This window comes from Etheostoma cragini, chromosome 22 (genome assembly GCF_013103735.1).
Source record: "Etheostoma cragini isolate CJK2018 chromosome 22, CSU_Ecrag_1.0, whole genome shotgun sequence".
Taxonomy (NCBI): Eukaryota; Metazoa; Chordata; class Actinopteri; order Perciformes; family Percidae; genus Etheostoma; species Etheostoma cragini.
Window position 1 is genome coordinate 14,348,779 of NC_048428.1, and position 17,593 is coordinate 14,366,371.

Below are 17,593 nucleotides of genomic sequence, written 5' to 3' on the forward strand. Positions count from 1 at the left end.
CTTACCTGCACTAATGTCATATTTGTTTAATATTTATTTAAGGCTTTTTTTCATTATACCTTTTGCACAAATAGTATACAGATTCTGTACTACACTAAGTATTATTTTTGTAGCCTCTTTGTTGTAAGTTAATATTTTGCGTATTCAATGTGTAACTCTATGTTGTCTCAAACGCCTTGTTTTGGTCAGGTCGTTGTTGCAAATGAGAATTTGTTCTCAATCAGCTTGCCTGGTTAAATAAAGGTTATATAAAAAAATTAAAAGATGGTTAAAGCTCTATGTCTCTATGTTTTCCTGGGCTATGAAGGATTTTTTTAAAGCTAATTCTTCTTATAATTTCTGTTTACACAAGTTTCCTGGCCTATTTGTGATGGGCTGTGACACGTAAGCATTATTTTTCAACTGTTCTGTTGTATATTTCCATACAAACGAGAAAGGCTCAGTCCATCAAACACTATGTTATCATAAGCATAAAAAAAATTGGTTCAACGTCTGGGGATGGATCATTGATTTTATTGTTTGCACTCATCCTGACATTCTGTCAAGAACAGCGAGGAAACATGGTGGGTGGTGCCCGTATCCATGGTTACAGGCAGGAGATGGCTGAGAGGTTGGAGGGGCTGGGGGCTGGTGTAGAGGAGCTGAGTTGGCAGGGGTCCTGGCAGTTCCGCTCTTTAATAGAGGTTCTTCTGCACATAGGCGGCAATGTACTTGACGGCCAGCATGGTCTCCTCACATGTGGGCTTGATCTGAGACTCGGGCAGCAGGAAGCCATAACGACCAGTGTCACGCAACTCAAAGGTGTAGGAATACTTTACTCCCAGGTCGTAGGCCCAGTCATCAGAGCCTCCAGCAGCGGGGTCTGAGGACAGATAAGGATAGAGTGATTATGCAGAGTGGGATATGCTGATGACATGGGACAGCCTTGATGTGGTTTTATACATATATATATATATATATAATGCTTTCAGGGGCAAAAACAAAATCCTTGCTAGAAATAGCTTTCTCTCACGATAGGCAATTGCTTTTTTCTTGACTCTAGAGGTCATATACTGTATATGAAGAAATGGTTGGTACATTGTGTGTGAACACATCATAATGCATGTCATTATAGATGGGAGATAGAATATCAAGCTTTCTCTAATACACTGTTTCTCCATGGAGACAAATGCAGCTGCAATACTTGCTGTACTTACAGATGGTTGCAGCACCGGGTCCACTGGTGTACTTAGTACCATACAGACTACGCAGAGCAGCAGAAGCTTCCTGCGCAACCTTCAGCTACAAAACAGAGAACAAACAGAAGTCAGATCAAAGGACCAATCAGAAGATTTTTTACCAGTGTTTTCATATACTGTATGTTACTGAATACTTTGATATATCTAAGCCTGTTATATTCCTGTATTTACACACTTCAGACAGCGTCAGAGAACATTGAAAATATATCAGAAGTTAGCTAACATTAGCCACCATAAGTTACTGCTCATACCAGACCAAGTTAGGTTGTATCAGCAAAACAGTGCTTTTTTTTATCTATTATGAATTCAACTTTTGATTTGTAAGTGTAAGATTTATTTTCAAATTCTTTTAAAATTTAAACAGTATTGATACAAAGTGAAAAGAAAAACCCAGTTTGTATTAAGAACAGTAAATACATATTTTTTTGGCCCACGATCCATTGTTTACTGATATTACAGAAAAAAGTAAAACGCTTCAGTGAGTCCCAACAGGAAATGAAACCCTCAGAGAAATGCGCAAGCAGGAAATGATATTTTCTGGAAGAGCAGATGAGTTATGACAGCTCCCCGGAGATCTTTTTGTTCTGTAACGTGTCAGAAGAGAACTAAAATTACGAGTGAGTAATAGAGAGGCAGAGACATGAGATGTGCCTCAGTTAGTGTGAGAGCTGGAGCAGGGGTGTGAGTGTTAACTGTACACCCCAGTGAGTGGTAAAAGAGCCATGGAGTAAATGATTTGCAGCAGCCAAGTGTGACCGTTAGATAAGAGTCATAATGGGACTGGGTTGAATTCTTGCTTAAGCTTTTAGAAACACCTTTAGAGATATTATAATCAGTTTCTATTCTATTCATATTATATAAGCTTTGTTCTGAAAGTTTATATATGCTGATAGTCTTTGAAATGAGATGAACAACGAAATTCTGCCAATCATAGAGACATTGTTCAAACTATTCAGTTTGCATCTAATGAGTGTGATTTCCTGTATAGATGTAATATAATTTAAAAGATATGCTGCTGTCAATTTAATCCTTAAAGTGGCACTCCTTTTACCTTTGATGCCTGTCTGACGATCATGACACGAAGAGCCGTATTGATAAAAAATGTAACATGCCTATGCCTAATGCAGTTACTCTATTGTTATTGTGCTCCTAATGCATATGTTTCCATTAAGGCTGTATACATTAGGGTGCTGCACTTTAGCAAAGCATGTGACACTGCCATGATGAATAATTTATACAGTCATTGTGACTGATTAAGCATGTTAATTATATTCACTGTCCTTGTTCAGCTTTATGTACAATACGCCATTCCTGGCAGATAATGTTGACTTACCAGCTCACTGTGGTGTGCAGCCAGCTCAAAGGTGTAGGAATAGGGGAAGAGCAGCAGCTGGGAGTAAGAATGGATGGTTAGGTAGGCCTTGAGGACGGACTTGTTCCTGCGGATGAAGTTGGCAACGTTCTTGACCTCAATCTCAGACTCAGGACTGTAACCACAGAAGGTGTCACTGCAGGGGTTGCTGGAGGCTCCAGTGGCTGCATTGAAAAACATTGTTGAAAACCATGAATAGAGGTATTTATTTAACTTCTTTAAATGCGTTGTAACTTGGCTTAAAGGCGGGATTGTACACATAAAGTTCAATAGACTTAAGGAGTACTGCACAGCCTGTGAAAACAGTTGTATAATGTCTCACAGTATGTGGCTCTGGAAGGAGTTTGAGAAAAGATGTGGGTGTTTCAAATGAAAGATGCTACCCAGTTGCATTATGGGAATGTAGGATTCAAGGTTGTGGTGGGGTGACTCAAACTAAGCACTAAAAGTCAAGATAACTCAGCCTGTGCTGCACAGAGTAAGGCCATTTATAATGAAATCAGTTTCACATATATATCCCCCATATTTGCAGTAGTGCAATGTAAAAGTATAAACATATGTGTATGTTGCACTTACTGCACCAGCCAGCGTTCCAGTTCCTGTTGGGATCAGCACCAATGCAGCTGGATCCAGATTTCCTGGAGCGAGTCTTCCTCCACATCCTGTTCTAAAGTTTCCCAGTGGAAAAAATAAACATATCAGACATGCATTCAACAAACAAATTCGTTAAGATCAAAAAAGACATCAAGGTCTCAATTAGGTTACACTATGAATCTAAGCTTGAAGTTGGAGCTTACACTCTTGTGGGTGTAGTCGTAGCCATCAATGTTAAAGACAGGCAAAACAAACACGTCCATCTGGTTGAGCAGGCTGGTCATCTGAGAATCACTGCCATAGGTGGACAGAGCCTGAAGACGATTGGAAAACATTCTGTGCTGTTATGAGTGGATGTCTTTGTATAAACTCTTGCCATGCCCATCCAGGTGTATTTCTTACCTCCTTGACAAACCACTGGCAGAAAGCAGGAGAGATCCACTCTCTAGCGTGAATTCCACAATCCATGAAGATAGCTGGTTTGGTGGAGCTGGACGTCTTACCGAGCTGTGGTTGTTAAAAGTAAGAATAAAACATTTGTGAGAATAATCAGTGGTATAGTTATCCAACAGTTATCAAAACTGGGACAGATATGTCCCCTGTCCCATAAGTCTTGTAATACCTTGAGAACAGTCATGGGGCGTCCCTCGTAGGTGCTTCCAATCACCTGCTTGCTAATCAGGTTAGGGTTGGAGGAGGAAATGGAGGCGATCCAGGACTGGACCTAAAATTAAAGGGAAAACAAATAAGAACAGGAAATAACAATCCGGTCAGGGAAGAGATTGTGAGATTGTGATTGTGAAAGAGATTGATCTGTTTTCCTCTTACAGTATCCCAGGTGTTGTACTTGGTGTAGCTGTGGGCTCTGGGAGAGGGCTTGTTATCAGCCTGAGAATCAACAAAAGCCTGCACATCCTCAATGAGGACCCTGAAGAAGGATTCAATAAAACAAATATTTAAAAAGCACATGTATTGAATTAACCTTATATGTTTGATTATGTTTGAATCAGATAAAGATTTATTTTGTATTTTTGTCTTGTGACTTACCTATACTCCATGTCACTCTGCTGCAGGGTGGTGTACACCATATCCAGGTACATGGCAGGCACACGGATGTCCACATCGATGTCAATTGTCACCAGCTCGGGGCTCTCGGGTCTCCAGAAGTCGACCTGCAGATGGCACTAAAGTCAAACACTTGGGCATGTTGTGCTCAACCTTTTCATTTGACAAACTTCGATGAGCTAAAAAACATATTAATGTGAAGTGAATGTGAGATGACAAAAATCCAGCAAAACAGACAGTAACTGATCCGAGCATCTAAAATAGGTGCAATTAGATACGATTTGCATATCTGAACAGACATTCAGTAAATTGACTCAAAAAAAGATAAAATGTAGCTTTATCCACCATATGTAAACCAATTAAATCCCGTGTGGTGAGTAAATATACCATTATAAGCTGTGAGTGTGTGAGATCAGGCATCAAGGTACCTCAATGCTCTTAGCCAGGTCCTTAATGAGGGTCACATGCTCATCAAGTACAGGCTTCAGACGGAAGACTTTCTCGCTAGTGAAAAAGAGAGAGAGATCCCAAATATTTTTCAATAGCCACAGTTTTGTGGTTCACATTACTGAGAATTGTCTTTACTATACTGCAAAATAATACTCTGTGCATGTGTAAAATGCAAACTGCAGAAGTGCTGGCCTTTCACAAGTGTGAAATAGGCTGTGATTTTTAAATTTGTTATTCAATGGCACTTTGCGAGGTTTATACCCAACAACTGTTTTATACATGTTCCTTGTTTTAATTAATTTCATTATAGTTTGTGTACATGTAATTGCAGCTGCATGAAGCTACAGTGATCCAATTGTTTTAGAAGGCCTTAAAGTTGTTTCTTGTTTGTACAATACCACTGAAGTGCCTTTTTAAAGAGCCAAATAAAACTGAAAATCATTGATCCAAATTACAACATCCAGAAAGGTTCACTACACACACCAATTGTGGCCAAATGTTCGCGCTGAAGTGCATTTGAGCAAAGCAGTCTGTCATTTTGTGTGAGGACGAATGTTGATAAAGGCCAGTTTCATAAAAAGACAATCTTGTGCTTCAACAATTGGTCTAACAAACTGCCACAAATATTGATATTGACATGTGGCCAATTGATGGCAGGCAAATTACATTGAACCATAATTCTGTACTCATTTGAAGCACTAGTTAACATTGGCTATCATCCTACTGTATAGTTCATAGCAGATAGGTCAAGAACCATACTACAGTATTGTCTTGATTGGAACTGTAATTTAGATATTGTATGGCAATAGTGTAACACATAATTTAAAGAAATGTGTATTTCTGCTTTGACAAAGAATAGATATTTACCCTTCGAAGTGAGTGATTTCAGCCAGGGCAACAGCCACCAATCCGAGAAGCAGGAGGGCCCTCATGTTGTCTCTGATGCTGAACTCACCGTTTGACAGCACTTATAACCACGACCTGCCGCCCATCTACCAATCCTCGTCTGTAATGCGGCAACATGTCACACATACTCCAAAAAAGCCACCTGTTGTTTTTAGGTGCTACGTGGGGTAACATGATGACATAGTCAATGATTAATAGATGCTGGAGGTGCTTAGGGACATTTTGAGCCAAGGTCACCTGAATTCAATCCTTAATACTTAATCTCAGATCAAATGTTTAATTCTGGATGTTTTGGTTACTAATGACAACTTTTCAAAACTAATCAAGATCATTTGTATTTGTTTATTATAAGGTAATACAAAGGCAACTCAGTAGTACTGAATTTTTATTTTATTTATAATTTCATATATTTACAAACTGTACATTTACAGAGTCGAAAAAAAAATATCTCAACATGTTTAAATACCATATAGACAACCACAAGATATTTTGACGTTGATCCCCTGCCTGACGTGTTTGTGTAATACTCTTATTTATACAGCATGTGACTCCCAGGCAACATTACATTTCAAACTCATTATGCAAGCACTTACACCACATATAGCATACAGGCACTAGTTATACTAGTCACATATGTTATAAAGTGATATAAACTTATGTTACATTTGTTCCTACACTTTTCCAATTTTGTATGTACTGCAGACAGCTGCTGGGATAGCATGCACAGGTGCTAATGTTTTTCTTTTCTTTTTTAGCTTTGGCATCTTTGCTGAGCACTTGATCACTGTTCCAACTGGTTAAAGACCTACTGAGCACACAGAATGGTTATCACTGGACAATATATCACTGCACTGTATCCTTAAGCCACAACAGCGACAAAATCCTGCAGTACATGCATATTTTATATAAATAATGGCATAGGCGATCTGTAATTATGTATAGTCTTTTCTAGCTTTGATATACAGTGCTTAACTCCTGGAGATTTATTTCACAAGCTTCTAGAGAAACATCTGCCTGCATTAATGTAACAAGCATGAGTGCTGTGTGACCTGTGATGGTTTATGAATAATCACTATTCAGATAAGCACTGCACAATGTAATGAATGTCTCTTGGAGTCACAGAGGGACTTGAATACAACATGTTAACTTTTCGGCATTGGTTCAGTGCTTGGTAATACAGTTGGGGTTTTAAAAGCATGGAATTTCTCCATTCCTGACCCCTTAACCACAGACCATTAGTGCGGATAGAGTGAACGTTTTGTCTCTCTTTGTTCTTCTTTACTTGTCGTCAGAGGAAGCCTTGCTTTTAACTGTGAGGCTCAACGCCTCAGAGGCACGAAAAGAGAGGGCGCTCATCTTGGAGCTAATGCTTGGGTGTGGCCCTCTAGTTCCACTCGGCAAGCAGCGCAAAAGACACAGTAAGTTCTTGCGAAAGTTATGCCCAACAAATCCGTACACAATAGGGTTAACGCAGCTGTTGAAGTAGGCAATGCAGATAGTGAAGGGCATGGCCGTGTCTATGATTTCCAGGATGGCACAGTTCTCCACTGGTGTCAGCTGGGTGAGAACCTGCATTAAGTGGAACACCTGATGGGGCACCCAGCACAGGAAGAAAGCTAGGACAGCTGCTGCAAGCATTCGTAGTACCTCGTCATCACGTGAACGGGAACTTTTCTGGATGTGCCTCGCCCCGACCAGCGCCCGTCCGATGAGGCAGTAACATGTGATGATGATAACAAAGGGCACCAAGAAGCCCAGCAGGCTTTTTAGCAGGCTGATGGCCAGCAGGAGCTCTTTCACTCTCTCAACATTTTCAATGGCCGGGTGCAGAATGGCACACACTGTAGTGTAGTTTGTTATGTTGAGGACGTCCCTGGTCAGGGCGGTGGGCACACTAAGCACTAAGGCAAAAAGCCAGACCACTACACATGAGATACGGGCGTATAGCACAGTGCGTAACCTGCGTGATCGCATTGGGTGGACGATAGCAAGATACCGGTCAATGCTGAGTGCTGTGAGGAAGAAGATGCTGGTGTAGAGGTTAAAAGTCACCAGCCCTGCACTGGCCTTGCACAGGAATCCTCCAAAGGGCCAGTGATAGCCTATGGCGGTGACGGTGGCCCACATGGGAAGAGTGATGAGGAAGGTGAGGTCAGAAACAGCAAGGTTGAGCACAAATATGTTGGCCACCGTCTTGAGCTTCATGTAGAAGTAGATGACAGCCACTACCATACTGTTTCCAACAATGCCTACAACAAAGATACAGCCGTAGACGATGGGTACCAGGGTAAAGATGAATTCATGGCTTCCAGACATGCCGCATGTCAGAGCTATCCCTTCTGTCGTTCCTGCCGTTATATTCTGCATTTTCCTTTTTTAAGTACCAGATCCTGGGACCTTTCAACAGGGGCCCTGCGTCTGTGGTGACTGATACAGGCCTTGGGCGAGGGCCTCAACGAGTCCTATAAAAGAAACACAACAAAAATGTCACCGGCAGTCTAGGGGAAGAGCCATCATTACCGCTGGCATGGCCCATAAACGCTAATCCACACGAGCCCCAATGAAAGTGCTCACCCTACACCAGCTCATTAAAGACCTGCACATTAAAGCCATTCTGACGCTTTATGTTATTTCTGTAAAATAAGAAGCCATGAAAAACAGATGTTCTATGTTATTCAATATTCCAAAAATGCCCTTTGAAACATCATTATTCAGACAGTCTGCATTCTCCCTTCTCCTTTATATCGTCTCTTGGCTAATGAATGGCAACAGTAAAACAGTACAGTGTTTATCAAATGGTCCGTCCATCTGGGTGGACTGTCAGCACCCGGAAGGAGAACATTTATGCCTTGTGTTACGACCTGTGTTAATGAAGACTGCATGGCAAAGTGCGAGCTTGGATAACAACACCATTAAACACTGAGGTACTGAGGGAGGAGAGAGAAAGAGAGGGTTGAGGCTCCAGTCACTGTAGAAGACATGTCACGTTTCAAACCCTTGGTGTGCAGAGATACATTGTACCCAGCATGAGAACTTCTAATCAGCACACACCTAAACAAACAGGACAGCAGGGATTCGGCTCTGTGGAAACTTTGCTCTGTGAGAAAATCAAACCTGCGTGCTGCGGAAATATTTGCCTCAGGGCTCGTTTTTGCTTCATTTGTAACAGCAGAATGTGAAATGGGAATAAAAAACTAATTCTACCCTTTGTTTAGAGTCTTTATGTTTTAATAGAATGGCTTAGTGAGTGTCATTAGTGGGGCTGATGTAATAATATTAGCATAAGCCTCATATATTCTATCACTATAGCTGCAAAGATAGTTTCTGTTACTACTTACATGAAATTGACAACATTTTCACAGTTGCATTAAAACCAAACAGATGGCAGGGGGAAACTTGCTCTGAATTTGGAGCTTAAAGGGGGAAAACCGCATGTACAGATAATTCTAAAAATATATATTGTGGGCTGTTTTTTTAGAATATAAAGTGGACTATTTTGTATAATTCAGATCAAATGTGGACTACACTGTATATGCTGCTGCATAAAAAAATTCAATCTTCTAAATACCAGTTTCACTAAACTAAGCAGGCATCTAGCCACAAGATGGCATTCTAGCTTCAAGATTTTGCTCCCATCTCACAGCTGACACAGTACTGTGATATCCTGATGGAAATTATTGTACATTTAAAAAGTATCGATCTATTGCCTTTTGCAGAAATATAGTTGATGGACTTACGGTACTTATTAAATGCACATTTAAAAACCTTCCCTATCTGCATTCCTATTGCCCTCTGGTTGGCATTAAGACAGTCTGAGCCCTGCCAGTAGAACTATTTTATCTCCCAGTCCAAGATCTCCTAATTTTCCACTAGGTTTTTGTGGGTGAATTCTTTGGAGAAAAAACAACAACACTCCATGCACTAAAGCAACTACCGTATCGGTTGCAGATGTGGGGATTGTTGAGTGTGGAAGATGTGTGGGTGCCAAGGGCAACAGAATAATGAAATATCTCTGCGAGTTTCCTGCACACATCCTGGTGTAGAAGGTAGGGTAGAGCAGCAACACAGATGTCCCCTCTTGGATTTAGTGTATATGTGTTTTCTTCATATAATGATTATAACAGTAGGTGGCTGTAAATTTTAACTACACAGCAGACAGCAACAAAACCCATCAGTTTCAATGGTTAGGGATCTAAAACTGTTGAAGAAAATCTATTGATTCTGAAAAGATTTCTGGTGACCACAAATGGAAAAAATGGGACAAAATAGACACCACATGCCTCTTACCATTATTGAAAAGGCTGGCATTTTAACCAAAAGTATTTTTCCATGAGGGAGATGCTCAATGCCAGGGGATGTGCATAGGGAGTGAACATAAACAAGGCTGACTATGTAAGTCAGCCCTAAACCTAATAAAGGTGAGATTACACAGACAGAAGGTAAATCGGAAGCAAGTGATTTTGTGTGGCTGAGTGTCCAGTGAGCTGTAGCTCGGAATTGAGATGGCGCATTACTGAATGATAACCATAAACCCTGGGTGACCAGAGACAGGAAAGTAAACATCTACTTCACAAGGTCCATGAACAAGCTGCATCCTGTCGGACGAAACAATGGTCTGCATGGGCCCGCACTGTTTGCAAACACACAGCACATGACAATGAATGATACAATCTCAATAAGGAGGAAGTGTGGAGACATTTTGCTCTACACAGGCTGACTCCTTAAAGGAGAATTCCGGTCGAATTCCGGTGGCTCTGTTGTTTGTAAATGCATGGTGCTGTCAGTAGAGAGAAAAAAGAAAACAATCAGAGCTTCATCCACCGTCTTATCGTCCTGCTTGAGTTAGCACCCAACAGGCTTAAACAGGGCATGTTTTCAACATGTTTTTAGCCTCTTAACATGTTCACAATGTCAGTAAAATTGCCTACCCATGTGAAGAGATTCCTTCAGAGTGAACACAGTGAGTCTGACTCCAGTAGATATCTTGACATAAAAAGGCATGAAAGTTGTGCTAATTCAGCTGTGTTTAGTTCCGGGGTTGAGACGGCAGTTAGAGAGCTTAGGGACCGTCTACAAACTACAACACTAAAAAGAGACAAAATAAAAAATATGTAGGCTATCAATTTAATGATTAAATTTCACTGTGTTCACTCTGAAGGTATCACTTCACATTGGTAGGCACTTTTAATGACATTTTGAACATTCTTAAAACTTGCCCTGTTTGAGCTTGTTGGGTGTTAACTCTAGCAGGAGGATAACACAATGTAGGCAGCATCAATTGTTTTAATTTTTCACTCTACTGACAGCACTCCACATTTACAGACAACAGAGCTACGTGTTGGAATCAACCAGAATTCTCCTTTAATGGCACTGTAGTAGCAGTATTCCATTTTAACCCTATTTTCTGATATTTAAGTAAAGCCCCTTCCTAAGGCCATGGGAATTCCTTGGAAAGCTAAACTAAAAATGATGTGCCGATTAGGACTGAGTTTGGATGGAATAATGGTTCCCAACAGAGCTATCTGAGGCTGCCCTTGACCTGAGTACCCGGCTGCTCTGACATGAGCACCACCATCTGGCTGCCTATAGAGAGAGACATTAATATGTCTGGTTGATGGAGTTAATGATTTACAAACATATTACAGCCCGTTATGAAGTGAGGTTCATCTTACTGGGAACACACCACCTCGGCCACCCACGTAAAGGTCTAGTTTCAGGGGTTTTTGGTCAACATAATGTTTTGCTACATGCTTTGCATACGGTATCTTCAAACACGTTACAAGAATGCAGATATAATACTCCACTTCCCACCACCATCAAATGGCAATACATGGTCTTGATTTGCACAGCAGCTTAATCTGTCATTCTTACTCCATGTAGAGTATTAGTATGGGTGTCTAGAAGTGTAGTGCACCACAACCGTATTCCTATAACGCAGTTTCTTCTCTGGCTCAATTTACAGTTTCTCACTTGAGCGAATAGTTTTTGAAGTAGGAAACTTGACCGAGCGCAAACTCGCTGACAGCTGAATTATCTAATAAATGTTAAGTATGGTGATGCCATGCAATGAAGTTGATTGCAATTAAAAAAAAAACTGCACCAAAAGCTATCTACGTATAGCATATATGTGTATGTGTGTGTGTGTCTGTGTGTGTGTGTGTGTGTGTGTGTGTGTGTGTGTGTGTGTGTGTGTGTCTGTGTGAGAGAGAGAGAGAGGGGGGGAGGGTGTCCATGAACAAAATGAGGACTTCACCTCTGCTTGCCAGAGAGGGATAATGGAAATATTGGCTTCAGAAACCATGTCTGCATTTTTTGGTTTACAAAACTTCACTTTTATGTGACTTGCACAATTAAACAACACAAACTTCAGCCTGTAAAGCTTCCCATAATTTCCTATACTGTACTTAATAAAATACGCTACTGAGGTTTTCAATTACAAAAACATTATAAACAACTTATTAATCCCTTTCTCTCCTATTTATTTTTGATCATCGAGATAGTTTGTTAGAGGATCATTTAACTATGAAACCTGAGATTTTATTAAATAACACAATTATTGGCTCTCAAGAGTAGTGTTTGTCTCTAAGATAGACACATTACGGGGAAAGTAAGTGCCTATAAAAGTGAAACCCGTACAAAGCTCTTGCTTTCACTCTAAAGCCTTCACTCTGATGCCGTAATTTAGTTTTCTCATGTTCATTCTCCAGTTTCACTCTATTTCTTCATCAGTTACCTGTCTGGTTGAAAATTAAATATCACCGGTTTAGGTATTTGTTTACGTTTCTACAAATACATTTCCCTACTATTCCACAGCCACCATGTTTTCATCCCCATCTCCTTTTTTTCCTGCCTGTTTTAGGAATTTGATTCCTAATAAAGTCAGGATTTTCAAGGAGCACAGAGCTACTGTTTATCAGAAAGATAATCCAAATTATCTTTCAGGATATGATGAGACAATGCAACCTTTATAAACTACATCCTTCTCTCTGTAAAGTTTGCATAATGCAGTTCTGGATTCTTCCCATATGCCGCACAGCTAGAGAAGTTGTTTTAAAGACTCGGTACAGACAGGACTTTCACATGAACCACTTGAACAAACAGTAACAACAGGTGCCACCAATTAAGTCAGTGAAGACATGTTATATGTTGTTTTGTTCAATGCATTTACTACATACGGGGGTTCCCAAGGGAATATCAGTGAATTCCAACAAAGTGCTTGTGATATAAATATTTACAGACAATGAAACCTTTTTGTGCTGAAACATTAGTACTTTGTCCAATTAGAGGCTATTACAGAAAGTTACAGTTACAGTACAACTATTTTGTTTTCATTTTTAAAAGTTGGTAAAACATCTTCCTCAAAATTTGGTAATGTGGGATCTTACCTGTGGTGCGAAATCAGGAGGTTGTTGATGCTTTCAGAGCAGGACAGACTGAGAGATATAGCGACCACTGCAGTGTGCCAGTGGCTGCTTCTGATTTAACTTAACTAGTGGAGCGAGACGAGCAGGAAAACCGTCTGACACACAAGCACTAACCCCCCACCCCACCACCACTATATTCTCTCTCTCACACACACACACACACATACACACAAACACACACTACAATGATGAATGAATAACATTGGAGCCAGTCAGCTACGCATTTTCCTAGACCATCTCTCCTGCGTGCATCCACACACACACACACACACACAAAATAGCAACCCTCTTCCCCTCTCTTCCTCCCCCTCCTTCCACCCTACTCCCTCAAGCACCGTCACTTTCTCCTCTCTTTAAATGTCTAGTTCTAATCACTCACTTTCTCTTTCATACGACATTTATTGCTACCTTTGACAAATGTAGCTTATTAGTGTAAAGGCCTGTTGCACAATCTTTTGAGGGCAATCAATTCAGCGTAACAGTTTAATAAACCAGACACAGGCATGCACACTGGCATTGACAGCACTTTGGTTAATCTTACTTTAATATCTCGACCAACTCTATCCTCCACAAGCGCTCATCTCTCATCCCATGGCGGTCCCCCGTCTTTGTCCCTTGCACAGCATAAAAAGGCATAACCAGGCTTTGATTGTCATTGGACCTGTCGACAAACTGTATTAATAGCGTCCACAAGCTCGCCCTTGGCTTGGACCAGGGTGTTTCAGGGGCAAAGAGAGGGGAGGAACTTGCAACAGGGAGCCAGAGAGTTGGGTAACCGCTTTTCTTTCATTTCTTGTTGGCCATCCTATGAACATTTTCCATTGTGATTCAGTTGTCATTCACTTGTCAAACCTTCTTCTTTTTATTCTTTTTTTATAGAGGTGATTGTGTTGTTAGAGTTTAGATTCCCTGCCCCAGCCCAAACTTGACCGGACCCTTGATCAAGCATTTGTTGTTTTTAATCATTACTTTCTTAGCCTAATTCGGTAGTGAGAAAGGTATGACTCTCCAGCTTCTCTGGGTGTATGTTCTACACTGACTTGAGTGTGAGGTAAACTGTGCTACATCGTGTCTCCCCCACCTGCAGCACTGTTGTCGGCCTGTGCGTCAGCGTGCAGACCATGGCAAAGGACTCCTTCCTATGATGTTCCAAGGGTTTGATTATATTGCTGCCTTGATCTGTTACCCACACTATTCGGCTGAGGGAGCTCTGGTTGAGTTTTTATTTTTTTTTCGTTTCTTCATTTGGATCCATTACATTCTGAATAAACAAACAACGCAGTTTACATGCTTCGTCCTTGTATTGTTCATTAAGATAATTCTATATAGATTTTTTTAGTTTAAACAGCTCGGAATTGTAGCTGAGAACGTCGGTTAGAACGTTAAAAAAATTGTCGGGTTTAAATCGAGCTAGGGTTTATAATTAAAGTTAATGTTGTGGGCCGGGCGGGTAGGGTCAGGCTTTTTTTTTTGGGCCAAATCTAAGGTTTAGTTAGAGTGTGTGAATGTATATGCCCGTCAGGGTGGCTGAGCTAACAACTCCACATGGTCAAGCTAGCTTTGTTGAGGCTGTTTAAATGTGATTGAGGCACTTGCTGATGTGACTGGTAAAACTGTACTCCAAACAATAATTTCACGCAGCCTAAAAGAATGGCTTTATTTTTAGCAACTGCAAACATCTATCAGACACTCCTTATTAAAGATATTTGGCTCAATGTTCTTTTTTTCTCAAGGTCTTGACAGGTGTTGATAAGTGGGGCACATCCTCACCTCTCCGCCACAGTCCAAAGCTGCTATCGCAGCTGTTATGGAGATGGATCGTGATGGATGAGGCGGCATAGTTGTCATCCTCTAAATCCCTTTCGGTTTCAGTGTCCGTAGTGTTGACAGTCAAGAGAACCATCACCTGGTTTGAAAACAAACAAGTCAAGAAAGGAAAAAAAAAACACTTTGGTACTGTTTCTTGGCTTTTGCTTATTCATTCATGTGAGAATAATCACATTCACCAAGCTTACTATTGCTCACTTCATCTTGGAGGTCACAGAGGGTCAAAAAGCAACACATTGAAAGATCTGGAAAACATTTATGAAAACACAAGACCAGAGTTCTCTTCAGCATTTATACATGTCATTTTTCATGCAGGGCAGGTTGCGGAGAGGACAGTATCTCAATTTGTCTTAAACACAACAACAGAGCCATTTACACCTCCAGGGGGACTATGATCAGGTTCCATTATGTCTTCTGTTACTGCGAATGATAAGAATCATCCATTAGGCAAATCTTATTGTGTATCCTGTCACAGCAATGAGCACCAATACGGTAGCTTGGTCTCGCTGCCACAGGAATGATCAACAATCTAAATCTGACCCACAAGTCCTCTCAGGAAGTGAGTAAACAGTTATGTATGAAGCTCAGAATCTCCACCGCATTTTCAACAAAACAAATAATTCTCAGTAGGAACAGGATGTTGTTGCAACACCCCGCACTAAAACACAGCTTTACACTCCCTGAGTACAGGCAGAAACAGATGTTGATAAAAAAATATGAGATTTAGTGGGAGAAGACTACGTCTTGATGGGTGGTTTTTTTTTCAGGTTGGGGCGGGTGTGTTTGCAAACTAAAACTCCATGTGCTGGGAAAAAAACTGCATGATTGACTCTAAAATAACACATGAATGATCAATCAAAGATTTTTTCTAAATTTGCGTTGTGCAACACTTGGTAATCTGATGCAACAACAGTAAAATCTAAGGAATATAGTAATTTATCATCTATTGGGAAATGCATCATTTCTGGATGAGAAAGGCCAGAGAGAGAACAAAGCTTTGTTTGAGCTTCAAGTGCTCATGCCCCGGAGGTGTGCAATAGTGGGTGATGCTCTTGCTAATCAAATCACTCTAACAAGATAAGCTGTGTTAGCACTTAAGCTGTAGTAGAATGAATTGATGACCACGATAATTAGTGTTAGCACAGAGCACAGTGGGTAACAACGGACCTTTTGCACCAGAGCAACACAGGCACTAAAATGCCAAACCATCACACAGCCACCTGCTGAAGAAAGACAATACTCTGTGAGGTCTGAAGAGCTCTGACCATAAACTGCTGACCTGCATTGACAAGAAGCTAATACATCACTTATACCTGTATGAAAAGATTTGACATGTTGCTGAATTGAAAAAAAATCACATGTGAAATGATTGCATATAATTTTAAACTATAGTGACAAGGGGCTGATTTCATCCAAATAAAATGATGAAGAACATGAGCTGCATTTTTCTTTCCCCAGGTTAGTCATTAGTTTCTGTTGAATAATGCAGGGTAAACTTTGCCAAAAGACACAAATCTCTTGCATTTGAGTGACCTGCAGAGTAAGACAGGCTGACATGTTGTTTTAATGAGCATCATCAGTTTTTTTCCCAAAGTCTATCTTGTACTTGAACATGTTTTAAATCTAACTATGAAAATCATTGCCACGTTGTTCCCAGATGGATTTTATTCATTGACCTGTTTCACAGCAGACTTGTGAACGTGTCTTAGCAGGAACAGCAGCCCAGGTGGAACTCATAACACCAAGGATGTCTATGTTCCAATCATTGCATTGAAATGCACTTACTTGCAATTACTTTTTAAGGTATTGGCAAGGTGTTTGACTCTGTTACAAGCTAACTATAGTGATAATACACATGGCACAAACTGGGGTAGGTGACCATTGATGCTAAGTTGATAAACGGTTGGAAATGTATGCAGTGAAGCTAGCTACGTTAGCTTAAAACTTGCATTAGCTACTGGACAAAGGTGATACACCAATGGCACCAACATAATTCAACAAACCCTTGTACAATTAACTATAACCCCACCTTCGCTGGTTGCTTTGTCACTAGTCTTAAACAAATGCGAAGTTTGCCTAATAGACTGTATTACGCTAAACAGGTTTGCCCCTAAACAATTGGTAATAGTATTATTGGTAATGCTAATAGCATTTCCTGAGCTAACTTAGTGGCTTCATTCCTATCACCGTTACTTCAAAACACCTTTGCAAGAAAAACAGATGTACAGTACGTTTGGTGCTTCGTCTTGCTGCTTCAGGCACATTAACGTTAAATCCAAACCTTGTCATTCACCTTCGTCGGCTTTAAACTGGATGTTTTCCGTTTGCTCTGCTGCGCCTCTCGCCAAACTCGATGCCAGTTATCACTGCATTGCTTCAGTAAGATAAAAACGTACTGCTTGTGCTATTAAATAGGCCTATTGTAAGTAGTTTTCTTGGCTCTGTTAGGTTGGTGTTAATGTGCTTGGCTGACAAGTTGCTTGCTGTTTAATTGCTCTCTGGCTTATGTCTTGGCTTTTGCTGTTGCTCTCTTTCCACTTGGATGCAGTTTTAGCATCATAGACTATGAAAATAAGGTTTGCATTGATATTAATTGTGATATAAGGTATTTTTATTTTGGCATGGGAATTATAATGCTTTCGTGATGTTGGTTTTGCATAATGGAAAACCAACATATAGGTCTCTCTCTCTCTCTCTCTCTCTCTCTCTCTCTCTCT

The 17,593-nt window shown here is 40.5% G+C and overlaps 2 protein-coding genes across 3 annotated transcripts; both read right to left on the reverse strand.

The window, feature by feature from the left end:
- Window positions 1-493: 493 nt before the first annotated feature.
- On the reverse strand, window positions 494-5,773 carry cpb1 (carboxypeptidase B1 (tissue)). Its single transcript, XM_034862206.1, has 11 exons — window positions 5,587-5,773; window positions 4,698-4,773; window positions 4,252-4,376; window positions 4,033-4,132; window positions 3,827-3,928; window positions 3,607-3,711; window positions 3,408-3,518; window positions 3,187-3,277; window positions 2,572-2,774; window positions 1,197-1,281; window positions 494-862 (listed from the first exon to the last, which is right to left on the reverse strand). The coding sequence occupies exons 1-11, from the start codon at window positions 5,649-5,651 to the stop codon at window positions 675-677; spliced, it is 1,251 nt and encodes a 416-aa protein (XP_034718097.1). The 5' UTR covers window positions 5,652-5,773; the 3' UTR covers window positions 494-674.
- Window positions 5,774-6,118: 345 nt separating this feature from the next.
- agtr1b (angiotensin II receptor, type 1b) lies at window positions 6,119-13,309 on the reverse strand. Of its 2 annotated transcripts, none has more exons than XM_034862448.1 (2): window positions 9,913-9,986; window positions 6,119-8,087 (listed from the first exon to the last, which is right to left on the reverse strand). In XM_034862448.1, the coding sequence occupies exon 2, from the start codon at window positions 7,990-7,992 to the stop codon at window positions 6,904-6,906; it is 1,089 nt and encodes a 362-aa protein (XP_034718339.1). In that variant the 5' UTR covers window positions 7,993-8,087; window positions 9,913-9,986; the 3' UTR covers window positions 6,119-6,903. The 2 variants fall into 2 exon arrangements, with proteins under 2 accessions (XP_034718339.1, XP_034718338.1); XM_034862447.1 differs by lacking the exon at window positions 9,913-9,986 and adding an exon at window positions 13,011-13,309 and having other exon boundaries at window positions 6,120-8,087.
- Window positions 13,310-17,593: the final 4,284 nt, after the last annotated feature.

Excerpts from the sequence above, each read along its gene's own strand:
- cpb1 (XM_034862206.1), bottom strand. The coding sequence starts at position 5,651 with ATGAGGGCCCTCCTGCTTCTCGGATTGGTGGCTGTTGCCCTGGCTGAA. Across the intron at positions 2,775-3,186 it reads CTGGAACGCTGGCTGGTGCA|CCACTGGAGCCTCCAGCAAC; the intron begins GTAAGTGCAACA and ends TTTTCAATGCAG. Across the intron at positions 1,282-2,571 it reads CTGCACACCACAGTGAGCTG|CTGAAGGTTGCGCAGGAAGC; the intron begins GTAAGTCAACAT and ends TCTGTTTTGTAG.
- agtr1b (XM_034862448.1), bottom strand. The coding sequence starts at position 7,992 with ATGCAGAATATAACGGCAGGAACGACAGAAGGGATAGCTCTGACATGC.